The sequence below is a fragment of the Ambystoma mexicanum genome, chromosome 11 (assembly GCF_040938575.1).
Source record: "Ambystoma mexicanum isolate Mex_15411 chromosome 11, UKY_AmexF1_1, whole genome shotgun sequence".
In the NCBI taxonomy this organism is placed as follows: domain Eukaryota; kingdom Metazoa; phylum Chordata; class Amphibia; order Caudata; family Ambystomatidae; genus Ambystoma; species Ambystoma mexicanum.
Genome location: NC_090934.1, coordinates 1,283,164,432 through 1,283,181,525, shown reverse-complemented (window position 1 = coordinate 1,283,181,525; position 17,094 = coordinate 1,283,164,432). Strand labels below are relative to the sequence as shown.

The window sequence follows — 17,094 nt, the reverse complement described above, 5'->3', positions numbered from 1 at the left end:
CGTATCATTGACGTCATGAAGGGGTGGAGCCACGCTGGGCCTCCGTGCCAGTGCCAGCGAGGAGGACCAGCAAACCGCAAGCTGAATACCTGAGGGTTGGCATTCTACCCGACCGAGGAGCCAAGGTCAGATATGGAGCAGAGACAGGAATGCCTACGTCTCATCTGGTGGCCAGACAATGAACAAGCAGTGGTAGGCCAGTAACAGACGTTGAGACCAGATCGTATGAGGGAGCCGGAATCCCCGAGCTCCGCAACGTCGGACCATAGCTACAGAGACAACTAGTCGCTGGGAAAGTTGATGAGGTTATGGAAGCCTGAGAAACCAGACAGAGAGCATATTGTTGCAAGGTACATTGTGATTAACGACTGGGAAAGCTATCAAGGTTACGGGAGCCTGAGAAACCTGGGTGTGCAAATACCCTATCAAAGGGGGATTGAGGAGGATATATATAACACCCAGGACATCAAAGATGACATCAAAAATGTCATTGATGACATCACTGATGACATCACATGTCTGGCTCCCCCTTTCTTTCCTTTAATAACATATCTAGGCCACAGGGTTTTCTTCAGTAACAGTCAGGAATTAAAAATATAACAGGTACTATAATTTTAGACTTATCCTTCAAGTATGTGCTTACAGTAATTCCCTTAGGATCCAGTCAAATCATGTGATATATACGCATAGGGTAAGTATCACCTTTGAAACAGACCAATAATTTCTCTGCATAAAGATTATCAGTTAGGTTATGAACACTTACTGCTAGTACTGCTGTTCTTTTCCTTATTTCAATTTTTATGTATATACTCATATTTGTATGTGATGATGTCTCTTTGTGTTGTGTCTATAATAATGCCATTATGTAGTAAGTGGTTTTCATTACCTACTTATCACATGTTTCACAGTAGCCAAAACTCTAATAAGAAAACGGTTATCAATTCACTGTTCAACATGGCAAGCGTATGAATATTGCACCTCCATCATGTATGCTGCGCACAATGTCTATATTGCTACATGAGTACCTTAGTATACTGCATAGAACTTCATAATAGAATGCTACGTATATCAACGCATTGCTTAATGCACTAGTTAGCACATGATATGTATTGCAATCATCCTTGACACTTTTTGGTGAACATTATAATAAGAATACCTTCTACAGAGATTTCATTCAAAGTAAATGTACATCTGATGTCCTCAGTGATGTCATCAATGACATTTATGATGTCATCTTTGATGTCCTGGGTGTTAGTGTTAGCAGTGCACAGTGGTGGCGCGAGTTATGGTTGCTTAGTTTACCATAACTGGCGAATTTCAAGGGTTTTTCGGTTTTACTTGGAACCATAACGTCCCGTTAACAAAGTTTTTTTTACTGAATTTCACAGGTTCTTAGTAGGGCAACTTAACCATAATGTCCCGTTATCAAAGTTTTTTTTACTGAACTTCATAGGTTTTTAATAGTGGCACGTAACCATAATGTAAACGAACATCTGACTATCTGACTTCATTCCACGCCTTGCGGAGAATGCCACATGACCAGAACTGGCCTTAGGGGGGGGTGAGCCGGCCGACCGGCCGGGGCGCGCGCGCTCCCCAGGGCGCCATTAGCCCCCCGCCATGCCAGCTCGGGGGACTCTTTCAATGGCTCAGTGAAGCTGGCGTAGCTGCAGAAGGCGCAGCACGCTGGCGCACTCAATGTCAAGACACCAAATGCGCCCCTCTACCGCAGGCGCCTTAACCAAGAAAAGGGACTGTTAGCCCCACGCCAGCTCGGCGGTGTCTTTGAATGGCTCCCCCGAGCTGGCATAGTGGCGGCAGGCGCCTCAATGTTTGTCAATGCGTCCGCGGAGCACATTTAGGAACAATAGGGTGCTAATGCACCCTATTAATAGAATTATCTCCTTGCCGGAGCGAGGAGATTTAAAAAAAAGAAAGAAAAATACACTCCGTAGCCATGGCCCCTGTTGACCAGGGGCGCGCGGAGGGGGGGGGGGGCGCCAATTCACCCAGGGGGCTGCTGCCCCTAAGGCCGGCCCAGCACATGACCATATATCGGCGCAGAGCACGGTGACGTGTCTGAGAATCCGTACACACTTAACAATAAGATCTATCCCGCATGGATAGTGTGGAAGTACATTTTTTACTGATGTAGGAACTGCCACCATGAACGTTTCCCTTGCACAGCTCCAACACCCATTCGTAGTGAACCATTGACGATGTGGCACACAGTACATACTTTTAGAAAAAATACTATTTATCTGAAAACGTCATGAGCTAAGGCTATCCCTCCTCCCCAAGAAGCTGCAGCACTGCTGTAACGAAGGGGCATGAGACACACTTCCCCTACCCTAGAAAGAACACACGCACAACATTTTCCCCCCATCCGCCTAGCCCCCCATATTACTGTTTGGTGCCTCTTTCCTCATTTCCGTCCACAACTTGCCGTCTTAGCTGTCCTTCCAAAATAAAAGCTACCCGTAAACAAATTAAATGTTCCTGTAAGAACCACCTTTCACAGTTTAAGAATAGTAAAAAAAAAAATGGCATACAAAACAAAATCCTTTTCCAACATGGTCACCATAGAAAGGAAAGGCGGTTGTTCCATACATGGCCCCTCTTCGCTTTCCATGGCAGCACAAAGTAGACGCTTTTAACATATTACCACCAGCACTTTTTTCCTACCTTTCAAATGTATCGTAATTGCGAACAAGTTTACCACAAAGCCAGTCCCAGGTGGACATGGCCACTGTAATCCTATCTTTTCTCCCTTCTGGTCATGACCAGTAGCCACATTGTGCGGATCATGACCTTATACCATGACCCCGACATTCTGCCCAGCCCCCATGGCTGCAGCCTACCTCTCGGTCAATAAACGTATGCCGCGACATTTTTTAACTACATTACGAAACCTGTGTAGTACGAAAACACTCACACATCTCGTTACATAACCAACCCTAGTGATATTCAATAACTTTGTAATACGAAAACACTCACACATCTCGTCACTTAACCAATCCTAGTGATATTCAACACCTTTCTGGATGACGTTCCTCTCCGGCGTAGCCAAATGCGCCCATAAGCACCTACATGCCGTGACGCAGAACCTGCAAATGAACACATAGCGACGTTGAACGCAGTACGTTACATTTTGAAATAATAAACTGTTTTTTAAAGGAAAACATTAACAATTTTAGAATTTGTAAAGTACTTTAATTTCACAATAAACTGTCTGAGACCATTGGACTATTCCCATTTTCAAGGAAATAGTAACTTTGTTTGTTCCGTCGTCATCGAAAATGTTAATCGTGAGCCACATGTTGATCTTTTCGCATACACAAAGTATTCGCTTTAGATAAAGCAAACGCTTTGGTCGCACAGTGATTTCCAAGACGTCGGCATGAACTTTGGACTACACCACCATAAAAGATGTTATGTTACTCCTAATGGCCACTCCAGCGTATGGACAAATGGGGCCGGCCCGGTCATCCCACAATACAGTCTCGGTTAGGCAGCCGGTCACAAGTACGTGCATTTGGTGTCCAAAGAACCCATCACTTGGCATTTTGAATCCATGGCAATCACAGTACGGCAGAATGTAGCTGTTCGGAAAACGTAACAGAAAATACGTATACGTATTAGCAAACAATTGCAAAAAAGACAAAAAGAACATGGAAAGTAATACACAAATCGATGTGGTCATACATGACATTTAAAAAAAATAGTGTTGCACATGGGTGAACCTAATAATAGCCTACAAACAGTGAGAATCTGCATTCTCCATAACGTTAAAAAAAAATGGACAGCTACACAGAAAGATAGTACCTCAGTCATAATGTCATAAATTACTCTTGTGGTAATAACAAATTAAAACTTGTTCGGTGCAGATTCGTCAAAAGTAAACTTACACAATATTTACCGTCTCCATTGTCTTGGTTACAACCCAGACAGCGAGGTACTTGCAGCAAAGAATCTTCTTCAACTGATATTACATGTGTTTTACAAACGTTTTGAATACAAAACCTTATCAAATGGTATTTTTCCCAAACTTGCACTCCCTGCATTCTTACTGAATTTTTCCCTTTCGCTCAAGGTCAAAAAACAATTGACCGTTATGGGTTTCAGGTGGATGCGTGGGCCTACTGAGCTCGCAACCCTAAAAGCAAAGCAACTGACCTTCGCTCAAAATGCAAATACATTCTGACTTTTCAACAACATGTCAACGCATTCATGAGAAGTGGTACTCCCATACACTTGCAAAACCGCTCTTTCCATCAAACACTGCAGGTGGCTCCCTCAGATTACAAACTCTACGACGCTATTTAACATATAACTTAGATGACAAGAAAACACTACTTTTTGCCTTCCTGCTCCACATCCCATCCCAGCCTCATTAACCCTCTCCTTCCGATACAATATTTCATAAGTTTAACAAGTGCATTGTTGTGTTGTTTTATATGTGTTACCGGCGATGTTCACGTACACTATGACACGAATAAAACATGGCGGGTGCAGCGACAGACTCTGACGCACTTCACGCCGTTCAGCACCCAATCAGTAAATGCGCCACATGTCTGCGAACATGACGCTACGGATTAGCCAATCGGTATTTTGTCCACGGAGCGAACAGGGAAGTGTGTCCGCGGAGCGGACATAGATATCACTAATTTTTTCAGACGTACTTTTTGGTTGTTTTAAAGAAAACTACTGGACAGATTGGCACCAAATTTACAAAAGCACGCTTTCAGGACCAAGCTCCTGCCGCAAATTTGGTGAAAATCCGTCCAGCCGTGTGCAAATTTTTCCCCCATTCAGTCTATGGGAAAAAAAGACGTTTTGGGACCCCCCATAACTCTTCCCCCCCCGCACCAAACATCACCAAACTTTGCAAAAAAAAATTCAGAGTGGTTTTTGCCAAGTTTGGTGAGGATTCGTCCATGGGGAGCAGAGTTATAAGCTGCCCAAAAAGTGCTTTTCCAATGGAAACAGCAACTTAACCATAACTACACGGCCACTATTGTGGCCGTGTAATAGTGGCCGTGTAATATATATATATATATATACATATATATATAATGTGTGTGTATTTTTGTGTTTTGGTTTACAATTGAAACCTTTCACAAATGCATTAGTTAGAACCCCAAGTCACACATAAGTACATATAAAAACATTTTACAAAATTGAATATTCGTGGTCAAATTCCTATTTCCAACAGTTTGGATTTCAACTCCATCGCTCAGTGAATCCAGAATTATAAAATTACATCTAAAATAATTACTTTGAACTCTTACATCATTTTTCTGAGCTCTAATCACGATCCTTACAAGTTTAGGACTATATGGCTCACTCAATATTGCAGACTCAACACCAGGTCAGTTCGTGAACGAGTATTTTCTAAAATTCTGAACATCTCCTTTACAAAGGCTATTAAAGCAATTGTTAATGATAATTGATTACCTCTCCTCCGATGACCCACAGTATATTTGATACGACAGCTGAGGACGAATACATACATCTCTCCAGGTAGAACACCCTTCTCTTTAACAAAGCCGAACAATCTAGAATTATATGGCAAAGAGTTCCTCCCTTGTCAGATTTATGCAGATGACATGTACGACTGACTCGAGGAAGGCCATTTTGAGGACCTATCACCTCCAATGTACTTGGACAATTACACGAAAATCTAAAGAAACACGTCCTAAAGATGCAGGAAGGAGACTTTATTAAACATTTAATTTTTAAAGGCTGGGAAGAATTTACTATACTCTTTGTATAACTTCAAATCTATTAGGCTTTCTCTACTTTGAATTTCGTCCCACTCTTAGCTTTTTCTTTATTACTGTGATGTGAGAGTCAACATCTATTCTTGCCTACTCCAAAAAGCTTTCACATATCAGCATAAACTCTTTTAGAGAAGGATCCAGAATTTGCTGCTATAGTTCGCACAGCCTTGCAAACAAAGAATTCCCCATCTTCATTTATCTTAAATTAAAGTTCCAATTTAGCCCATTTATACGAAAACCACAGAGAATAACCCCAGCTCTAAATGAATGATCCCTATTGGCAGAGGGTGGGGAAGACATAGAACCGAGCGCCAAATGTTTCCTTCAAGCACATTTAGCCATTTCCCTATGACTGATAATAATTCCACAGCATACAATATTGTTGGTGTTACTTTAACTCTGCACAATTCTATTAATGGTTTAAGGGAATACTGAAAATATTTAGCCTGAATCAGCTTCATCTGGTTAATAAAGATCCCTGTCCTAGACACCAGTTTTTCTTTTATCAAACCCAAATGATTTTTATTTGCAAGGATAAACCCTAGATACACTAAATGATCTATTTACTCAATTTTATCACCATTAATGCATCAACTAAAGTTTTTAAACTTCGCCTTCTTGTTAAAAACAAAATTCTGAGACTTTGCAGAATCTGTTATTAACTCAGGCTCCTCCCTACTCCCACTTTTGTTCAACATCTACATGATGCCCTAATCAACCTCAACAGACACATCCTCACTTGCTACAGTTATGCACACGATACCCAAATCTACAAAATCAATGCCAATGAAGAGAAGAACCCCACGCTAACAGACTGTCTCAAAGAACTCTACCAATGGATGAACACTAATAACTTCAAAATTAACCTGTACAAAACAGAAATCATGATTTCACCCAACAACCAAGGAAACAACCAAAACATCCCATGGTCACTGGGAACCCGACCGGAACCATCCACAGTAGTAAAAAACCCTGGAATCCTAATGGACAACAAGCTTACACTAGAACCACAGGTCAACTCAATCATTAAGAAATGCTTCTTCCATCTGCACACTATCAAAAAGATACTACCCTTCTTCTCCTTCATGCACAGAACACTTGCCATCATCTCCCTCATCATGTACAGGATAGACTACGTCAACAGCATATACCTTGGAATGCCAGAATACTTACTGAGGAAACTACAATGAATACAGAATGCACCCACCAGACTTTTCCTCAAACTCTCCCGAAGAGACCACATCACACTAGTGCTAAGGATACTACATTGGCTCCCAGTCAAAAAAAGAATCACCTTCAAAACAATGTGCCTAACGCACAGAGCAATCCATGGCCTGGGACAGGAATTCATACAAGAGAAAATCACCATCTACAAACCAGCAAGAACACCTAGATTCAGAAATGACATCCACCTAGAACCAAACTCTACACGAGGAAAAAACGTGGAGGATCAACCTTCTCTTGCATAGCCGTAAAACTCAGGAACTCCCTCCCAAAAAAAATACAAACTACAGAGGACCATCTAAAATTCAGAAAACTTCTAAAAACCTGGCACTTCAGCACCGAAGGGGATGAAAACCCCTGAACAGCATCCACATACCATGAAATGAGCAAATATATGCAAAGGAACTGCTCCAAACCAGGGACTAACAGAACACACCCGCCATGAAGTGAGACCAACCAAGATGATCTACCCTCATTACCGCCATCAACACATTCTAACACAAGAAAACAAGCAAAGTCCAACAAGGGAAAACAGCCAGAAAAGCAGGGAACCAACCCTAAATGTACTCCAGAAAATGCCCTACTCGAACCACCGGATATCGTATACCAACCAGCATTTAGCTGTCTCACGAAGGCTAGCCTTATTCATTAGGTAGCCTAACTGTGTAGGTTGGGCACTTCCACACTTGGCCTGTGTGTGGGTTGGCCTCATTCGGAATCTGGTCTGGCAGTATAGCTGGGCCTTGTGCACCTTGACAGGTTCTGTGTAGCTTCTGTATCATGATGGGATGATTGAGACAGACTGTATGCGGGTGGAGGTGCATCGCACTTCGATGTACTGTTGGGGGTGGGGAGGGTGTCCCACTGGGATGGATTGTTTGGGGGTGGGGAGTGTGTTGCACCTGGATGAACTGCGGGGATGTGATTGTGTCATACGTGGATGGGTTGCTGGAGACAAGAAGGTTATCGCACTTGGATGAAGGGTTGAGGGTGGGAAGTGTGTCTGAAAGGGATGGACCATTGGGGGCCGGAGATGTATCGCACTTAAATGGAATGCCGGGGGTGAGAAATGCGTGGCACTAAGAGGTATTGGTTGGGGGCAGAAAGCATGCTGCACTAGGATTGAATGCTGGGGCCAGGAATGTTTATTACCTGGATGAATTGCTGGGGGAAGTAAATGCATCACACTGGAACATACGGCTGTGGGTGGGAAATGTATTGCATTTAGACAGAATTTCAGATGTTACAAAAGTATTGCCACCAACTAACCGTACTAAAAACTCATCTTTCTGCATATACACCCTCAAACTCTGAACTAAACACTACAATACTTCTACTCTACCACTAACCACATGCACTTCACAACACCTGACATGAAAATAAACCCTACACAATATCACCTCAACACCACATGACGGATACCAACCAAAAACGCCCCAATGCTCAGTGACCGGTTTCTCCGAACTGAAGCTGCTAACAGCACATCAAAGCTCTCTTGCTCTTCTCCCTCTCAACCCCATTAACATACCCCACAATCCTCCTTCCATTGCAGATCCGCCAGAACATCAAGAGACCATGCAAGTGGCGAACGTGCGCGGTACAAGACCCATTAACATTATTTGCACAAGTACTATTGCCTACCAGATCTAAGCCTCATTGGAGGTCACTAGAGGTGGTATCCAGCAAAATGAGGTAATCGGCATAGGCCAGCCACCCTACCTCTAAAGAACCCAGCTTTGGCGGGAATGAGGACTTCTGTAATATAGTCTGCAGGTCTGAGACATACAATTAAAAAGGGTGGGGGCCAAAACACAGCCCTGTCTTAGAGCATTATCTACCGGGACCTCATTGAAAGTATTCCCTTGGAATTCAAGCACATTTTAAAGTTATTCTCTGAGTAGAACATCAGGAGCATATTTATGAGACCCAGGGAATTCCCCAGTTGGCCAATTTCAGCCAAAGCAGCGCCCTGTCCATCCTATCAAAAGCTACTGACAGGCCTAAACCTGCTGAATAAAGTGTCTGCCCCCTTTCTGACATACTTTTTAGTATGGCAATGTGTATAAATCAAACCATTTAAAGTGGTCCCCGTTCCCTTCCTAAAGCCTGTTTGGTAAATACTCAGTCTCTTAGTATTTTCAATCCCTCTGGCTGAGTCTTTTAGCATGAAGTTTACTAGAGGTATTTATCAGTGATATATGCTAATCAGAAGAGATAAGAACACTTTGAATTAAGGCTAAAAAAGCAACAGAAGGTACAAAACACTGATAGGGCATGGTGGACAGCCGCCCTATGGGTGAAAGAAAATAACTTGTATGAGGATAACTGGACTGTGGGGGAAACCCAAAGCCTCGAAGGAGAAAGTCTTTTTATTGTTGGTTTACAAGAAATCCTGGAAGAATGGAAATGTTCACATCAAGCCACTACCCTCCCCATGGTCACCTCCCTCCCTTTTTCTGCCCCCCTCCCCTTTCCTTCCCTCCAAACCATGCCCGCCTACTTGACCTCTGCATTTGTATGCCACTCCCGCCCTACAACATGGGGTTGGGCAACATGTTTATGCCACCTAAATTTACTTTGCATTTGTATGCTGCTGCCGCCCTGCAATATGGGGTTGGGAAACATGTCTGTGCCACCTAATTTAACTTTGCATTTGTATGCTGCTGCCGCCCAGTATCATGGGGTTGGGCAACATGTTTGTGTCACATAATTTGACTTTGCATTTGTATGCTGCTGCTGCCCTGCAACATGGGGTTGGGCAACATGTTTGTGCCACTTACACGGAATCTGCCTTTGCAAGCACTTATGTAACTAAGTAAGCTGCCCTGCAACATGGGGCTAAGCAACACCTATGATTGTATACATGTCTTTCAAGCACTTATGTAACTAAGTAAGCCTTCTGTAACAGCACTGCGATGCCCGAGGGCTGTTGTGATCTGAGACAGTTGTCTTCATTAACAGGATTGAGTGAAACCCATACCTTGATACAAAGACTGGGACTAATATCCTGTTGTGGGAAAGGGAACTTTGAAACCCAAGAACAAACCAAGTTTAAATTGGGCCAGGCAGATCGCCTGCTGAGGCTATTATACAAAGCCTCCCCTTTCCCTTTTAGGTTAGATGTTTTTTCTAAAGTGGTACAACCAGTTAGTTGGATAGGATTTGGACCGAAGAGCTTTATTTTGGACTTTAAAGTGCACCCTTAGGCGACTTCCCTCATAGCGATAGAGCTAAATAGGCATTTCATTTCTTTAATTTTAATAAAACGTCTTGAAAATGACCTCTAAGTCTCCGAGTGCTTGTTCTGGTTCACCAAAGTTCCTTGGGATAGTAAAGGGTCCACTACTTTAATTATCCTTTGTTGCACCTCACTGACTACATAGCACAATGTTGTTTATCTAATGGTGGTGACTGTATTCTGAGGTACAGTAATGACATTTCTTGGCATTGTTACGGGAAGGCCACTAAATATTACAAAAGCCATATGCACAGTTTTCAGATTGGTTCTCGACTGCAACCCAGTCGTTAATCTTTCAACAACAATGTTTCTGTTGTTACCTCGTCCTCTCGGCATTGATATTGTTTTTGAAGTGTTCTGCTTCTTGCTACTGATAATATAGCTTATAAAAGTGCATTTTTTCATATAAAAACAATGTTATTTGTTTGTCTTCTTCCTATATTTAGCCCGACGGGGTCTAAGGGCGGCAGGTGTTGGCGTCCAGCAGGCGTCTGGAGACCCGCCATTGCTGCCATGCTGGTTGGCCACGCCTCCTCCTCTACCTATTCTTTGGACTACCCACACAGGGCCGAAGCCCCGCGGTGTCCAAGGATGGCAGGTATTGGCGTCCCACAGGGGTCTGGAGCTCCGCCATTGCTGCAATGCTGGTTGGCCACGCCACCTCCATGCCCCCTTCTCTACATATTCTTTGGACTACCCCGACAAGGCCGAAGCTCGGCGGGGTCTAAGGGTGGTGTGTGTTGCAGTCGCAGGGCGTACCCTCAATGTGCTGGTGGGTTGGAAGATTACCCATCAACCCCCCGCGAAGGAAGGTGAGAGCGAGCTGAAACGAGCATTGGTGTGGAGGGCATTGTGGACTATTGAGGCGGGGGACTGTTCCTTCAGAAGGGCCCTGGCTGCATGTAATCTTGGAACATTATAATAATGGAAAGCAGTGGAAACCCAATAATGAAGTCCCCACTTCCCTCACTGTTTCCTCCACTTTTTCTTTGCAAGTCAGCCCTCCTATCCAGTTTACAAGGCGACCCAGAGCCCGAGCCCAAAACCAAACGTAAGACCCTAGTGGTGTGAGTCAATGGGTGGGAGCATCCACTTTGATCTCCAATCAATTCCACTGCCCCAGGATTAAAGGCAGAACTGTTGGGTGAAGAAGCCTGCCACTCTCCGGGAGGTTGGGGGGGCATGTTGCTCTGGGAAAAGTGCCAACAGCTTTGAATGGTTGCCATCAGGGGACACTGCTTGACACCCAACTGGAGACTCTGGGAGGGCAGTCTGACCCCTGCCCTGGAGAGGGTCTCTGGGTTGAGATTCAGGAAGACCTTGGCCCCCTTGCCACTAGAAGGAATTCCCTGTGTACAGACATTGGGGTGGATAAAGGCAAAGGAAACACCAGAACGGAATTCCCCTCCCCTTTTGTAATAACGAGCATCCCTGGCCACTTGGACTCCCTTAACTTTCCTGATGTGCCTACCCTGTATTCACCATTTGATTCTTTGTCATGGCCTAGCGAATTTGCTACCAGCAGCAATGTGGAATCTTCCCCTAGATATCCCTGTCGGCTGTATCTTGTTACCGGATTCCATTTTAGGGTCCACTGGTCTGGCCCTTGTTCCTGCATCAATTATAGTCTCCCATGCTGATGATCCTATGTGTACGAAAGATCCAAGTCCCACAGTTTCAGCAGATACAGTGACCTGTGCCCCCACTGCTAAGCCCGCTTCTAGTACTTTTGGCATCTTGGGTACTTCCAGTAGCACCTGGAGTGTGTACCTCTCTTCTACAAGCCCTGGGGGCAGCTCCTTTCTACACTTAACCCCACTCAGAGCTTCCGACCCTATTGAACATGTGGGCGCTTATGGTTCCAACTCGAACACTAACTTGCCAATTGAGGGTGCCTGCTCCACCAATGGGTGCAAGTGCGAGCGGATGCTCTTTGACTTGACAGTCATCAGGAAACTGCTCATGGTCCTAGAAGGAAACCAGGAGAGGGGAGGTGCAACGGCACAGGGGTAACCTCCCATTGCCTGTCACAGGGTCAAGGGACCTGGCAACTTAACCCCAGAGTGCGCCATGGATATGGACTGTGCAAAACCACCAACACCCGAATAACATGCTGCTTCTCACAGTAAGGTACCAAGGAAATTGCCTCACATCAATGCCCCTTGAGACCCCAGAATAATGCCCCAAGAGCACCATAGAGTGTGTTACCCTAAGTCAACGTCCTCCCCAACTGTAGGACACCTGATGCGTCCTGCAAAAGGTCCAAGCGTGATTGACCCTGGATCATATGGTCCTTACCACAGGGGGAGCATGTCTGGGCGCTACAATAATGGTGGGTTTGGATCCTCATTAGTCCACCTACATGGGGTACCAAAACTGGCAGAGAGCAAGAAGGAACCAAGGAATTGCCTTAGTGAACAAATGCTTGCACCGGTTGCGGACCGTGAATGGATGTGCTTTTGTATCAAGAGAATATATGGTGGGATGCGCCAGAATCCCAAACAATGGCTCAAGCCCCTACGACTCTGTTAAACTAGCTTTCTGGGTCTGGAGAGTGGCTCAGGGGGTCTTGGGAAGATCTGGGTGGGGTGGTCGCTCAGCCAAGCGTGGGATCTCAACCAGCCAGTACCCTCAGCAAGGTCCCAATGGTCGTTTTGAAGCCACCCCATTTAACACACCCCTAACTGGTGTGAACCTTATTCCTTTAGGGCGACGACAACTGGGGTCTAATGTGGATGGACCTTGATTTGGCGCAATTTTGAATGGGGTTGGATTTTCGGTCACTGTTGCTTTCTCCCCTCTTCTTTCTTCTACTCATGGCATGATGTGATGTAATATGATTTTGTTATTGTACTAGGATGTACTTTGATGCCCTGATGGCCAAATAACGTTTGTATGATGATGATGATATTTGGAACAAAACGTATCTTTGACCCACAGCTCGTAGAAAATGAGAAACAAATGAAAATATTTTGCTTGCATTACATGCACAAATTGAGCAGCATGCTGTATTTAACACCATATGTTTAACAATGTTATTCTTTTGCAGATGGAAGGTTATCCAGTCCTTTTGTTCGCACTAGGCAAGCTTACGTTCCCATAACTGCTAACGTGACTGATATTTTTGTTCCGGAGATGAAACTTAGCAAAGATCCTGCACCTCTGATTGCATTCGGAGATCGTTCAATGCAAATGTCATCAAACCCCAGAGCAAGATCAGTTCCTGGAATTGCTGGTGGAAAACGACTAAGTAACAAAGAGGACACAGAGTTTACAGAAGGTATTTATGAAATGTTTATTTTGCTATTTTGCATGTCGCGTAGGGCACAATATATTCCATTGCAAATGAGTGTTCATACATTATTTCTATTCAAATCTCAATGCTTTATGGCTTAGTTTTATTTCTATTTGCACTTTTCCAAACATTTGTGATAAATCCCAAGTTGCATTCCTTTATAAATCTCACAATTCAGCAGTCAGTTTTTCATACTTGCACTCAGCAAATTATACATTATTGTTCTATCATATATAGATATAAAGATTATCTAACCTCTTAGTATTATGTGTTTGAGATTTTGTGTTGGGGTTAGTATGGCCACATAAAGGATATGTGTTGAAGCTGATCTCCTTGTGTCCTCCACCACCCTTTCCCTCCCAAGAAAAATAGATACTATGGAAAGAGCCCTTTCTCCCACATATCTACTACCTACCGATCTTACCCGCATTCTATTTTCATTCCTCTGGTCATTTGAAATAAAAGTGCTTCTGATTGGCCGAAACCATCTTGACTTCCTTTTGTGGACACGTTCTGTCTCACTGTATGGATGTGTGAGATGTATACAGCAACATCTTAACTGGGAAGTAATGCACCTCTGTGTAAAGTGCTGTTTGATTATTGGGCTTTGTTAAATAATTGTTTGCACCATGAATACTGTTGACAACATGTTTCTATTCTGTGGGAGGCAGGCTACTCTGTGATCAGGTACATGACCTCATAGCATTGTGGCTGATATTGTACACACCTGATCCCAGCATGGCTGCTGAATGCATCCCTGGACATGATCAAATCTTTGTAAAAGTGTGCACAAACAGCCGTTACCCACTTCTGCATGCACAAGGATACACTGTACTCTCTTTATTCAAATGAAAGTATAAGGCCTATCTCTCCCTATGGCCAAAGGGAATACTCTACCTATCTAAAGAAACTAAAGGTGCTTGTCAGATGTCGGGAAGTCCAAAGTAAATATGTCCTCCATCAAACCTAATCCTATGTGACCCTACCTCTTCTTCCCTTGGTCTTCTCTTCGCTTTGGATAGACCTTTTATATAGAGGTTTCCTTTTGAATTGTATACTTCTTAGCGTGATCTCCTTTGATAGTCTTTCATACCAACTGTTGTAGTTCCTCAAGATAACTCTTGGATCTTATGCTTTCTGTGGTCCTCTCTTTGTAGTCCTTTATCTTACAATAGCCCATCACACTCCTGTCACCACGTATATCCTCTTCACAGTCTATTTGCTTAGCCTTTTCCAAATTATATTTACTTGTATTTCCTCTCTGGCTTTCTTTGCCAATGATTCTCTGAGACTCACTGTTCTTTTTTCCTATTCAATTGTAAGCCTTATCTCCTCTTTCCCGTTCTATGGTTCAGGGTTACACTTTCTCCAGGCTTCAACTTTGAATGTATGTGGTTCTTTACCTACCGGGTTATTTGTTATTCGTTCTGTTAGATTTTTACAGTTCCAGTCATTCAACTTCAACTTGCTGGACGAGTTCCTTTACGTAGATAATGATTCCTCTGCACCTTCCCGTCGTTCCAATTCCCCTGGTACCTCTCGTTATGCAGGGAATGGTTGTAGGCTTTGGTTCTCGATCGGGTACTGCTTATCACTCTCTTCTCTGATCTTTGGTTTCCGTTCTCGGTTCCTCGTCGGACATTTGCAGACGCTGGTGTTCGTAAGGGGTTCAGACTTCCTGTCACGGTAGTCTCAGCGCTGTAGATGCATGGTCACGCCACTACCAGGTACCTCTTCATTCTTCACCTACTCGTACTGCTTCCTTTGCGGCCCTGCACACTGGGGTCCTGGCGTCTCACATTCTGCTGCCCTGTTTCTTCAAAACTCATGGGCTCTACGATCTGCTTGAGCTCCACGTCCACAAGGCGTGATGAGGTCAGGGGTCTTCCCCTGCGTGTCCTGCGCATAGCACTTTTCTTCTCTTCATCTGCTCTGACACGTCAAAGTTAATTGCACGTCTCTGTTTGAAGAAACAATTTTCTTATTTTCTTCACATGGATTTCTTTTTACATTGCCTTCATGTAGCCCGTGGCCCCACGGGGCACGGTTAGTTTGGGTACATGCTGGCCATGCTGACCCTCTGAGGGAACATACAGGAAAGAGAAGACACAGACACCAGTGTAGTAATAAAAGTTTTGTTAAATGTGTAGTGTGTGTGTTTTATTTATGTGTATGTGTCTGGGAGAAACCATCCAGCCCACCATGGAGCTGGATGGAATGTCAAGAAAAAAGGAACAACAGAAAAGAATGGGCTGGGCAGGGGAGACAAAAGAATCCAGAGGGATTAAAAAAGACAGTTGGAGAGACAGTTAAGAGAAAGGGAGAAGAAAGAGAGAGACTTACCTGTGGGGGGGGTTTGCTGCTTCGAGCACCCCCCTCGAGCCTTAATCTTCTGATGAGCATCGGGCAGTACATGGGGCTCCCAGCAGGGTCTATGAGCAGGGGGGCCGAGCTGCTATGTCAGGGGCAGCTCGGCTAACCCTGGACCATGGCGCCTGTCGGCCCAAACCGGATGGACCCCAGAGACATTTATGGCCCGGGCAGCGTGGCGGTGGCTGCCCGGGCCCATCAAGAATAACCCGGCCAGGACTGCGTGTGGGGGGCAGCTCCGACCTGGCTGCCCGGCTGTGCCCCCACAGGCTCGCCTCGTGGCCAGCGAGGTGGGCCTGTTATTGAAAAAATCCTCCTGGGCTGCTTATGTCAGGAGCAGCCCGGAAGGTAATGCAGAGAACGCAACGGAAGCCCGCTCCATCCCGTAGGGGAGAGCAGTGAAGGGGTAAGCCCCAGTTGGGCCTCGGCGGCCCACCCGGGTAAACAGGAGGCGGTGGGTAAGACCCGGGTCGCTCCTTTGAGCGTCCCGGCTGAAGAAAGCTTGGGGCTGCCCAGCAGAGCGGGCCAGGAAAAGACGCAGGCCACCCCCTGCATTTCCACAACGCGTTGCTGAGGGAGCGGGCCAGGAGGCTGGACGCTGCCAAAATAGAAAATGGTGCCCGGGCCACGTGGTGACTTCCCCAGCCAATGGGGCCGTCCCATGGACTTAAAGGATGCAGCGGGGCACAGCAGTGATGTCTGGTGGACCCCCAGACAACAGGGCCCACCCTTAAATAATCTTTATACTGCAGGCCGCAACAGTGATGTCGGGTGGACCCCGCAGCCAACGGGGCCCACCCAAGAATAATATTTACACCGCAGGTGTGCAGCGGTGAGTGTGGGCAGTCCCACATGCATGCAGGGGGCCACCCAGGATAGATGCAAGAGCCTGGGCTGCTGGCAGTGAATGTGGTGGCCCCAAGTCGTGGATGGGGTCTCCTTGAAGGAGGACAAGGGGCCTGGGCCCCTTCATAGATCAACAACGGGCCAAGTCAAGGAGCCACCATCTGTGAGCACCACAAGGACAGACCTGCAATGTACTGTGAAGGGGTGACTGACCGCAGCAGTCACCCCATTGTACTATATTGTTTTATGTTGTATATATGTTGTGAGTCTATGTATAGTAGTTTTGTGTATGTGTTTAATGTTATGTAGGGTAAATGTTAAGTAGGGGGAAGTAGAGA

General features: G+C 45.1%; 1 protein-coding gene across 1 annotated transcript in view; it reads left to right on the top strand.

Moving 5' to 3' along the window:
- LRRC49 (leucine rich repeat containing 49) overlaps positions 1–17,094 on the top strand; it is a 1,414,487-nt gene that overhangs the window by 169,769 nt on the left and 1,227,624 nt on the right. The window contains exon 4 of the mRNA XM_069624757.1: positions 13,295–13,525. Coding sequence (XP_069480858.1) covers positions 13,295–13,525 — 231 coding nt within the window. The remainder of the gene's footprint in view (positions 1–13,294; positions 13,526–17,094) is intronic.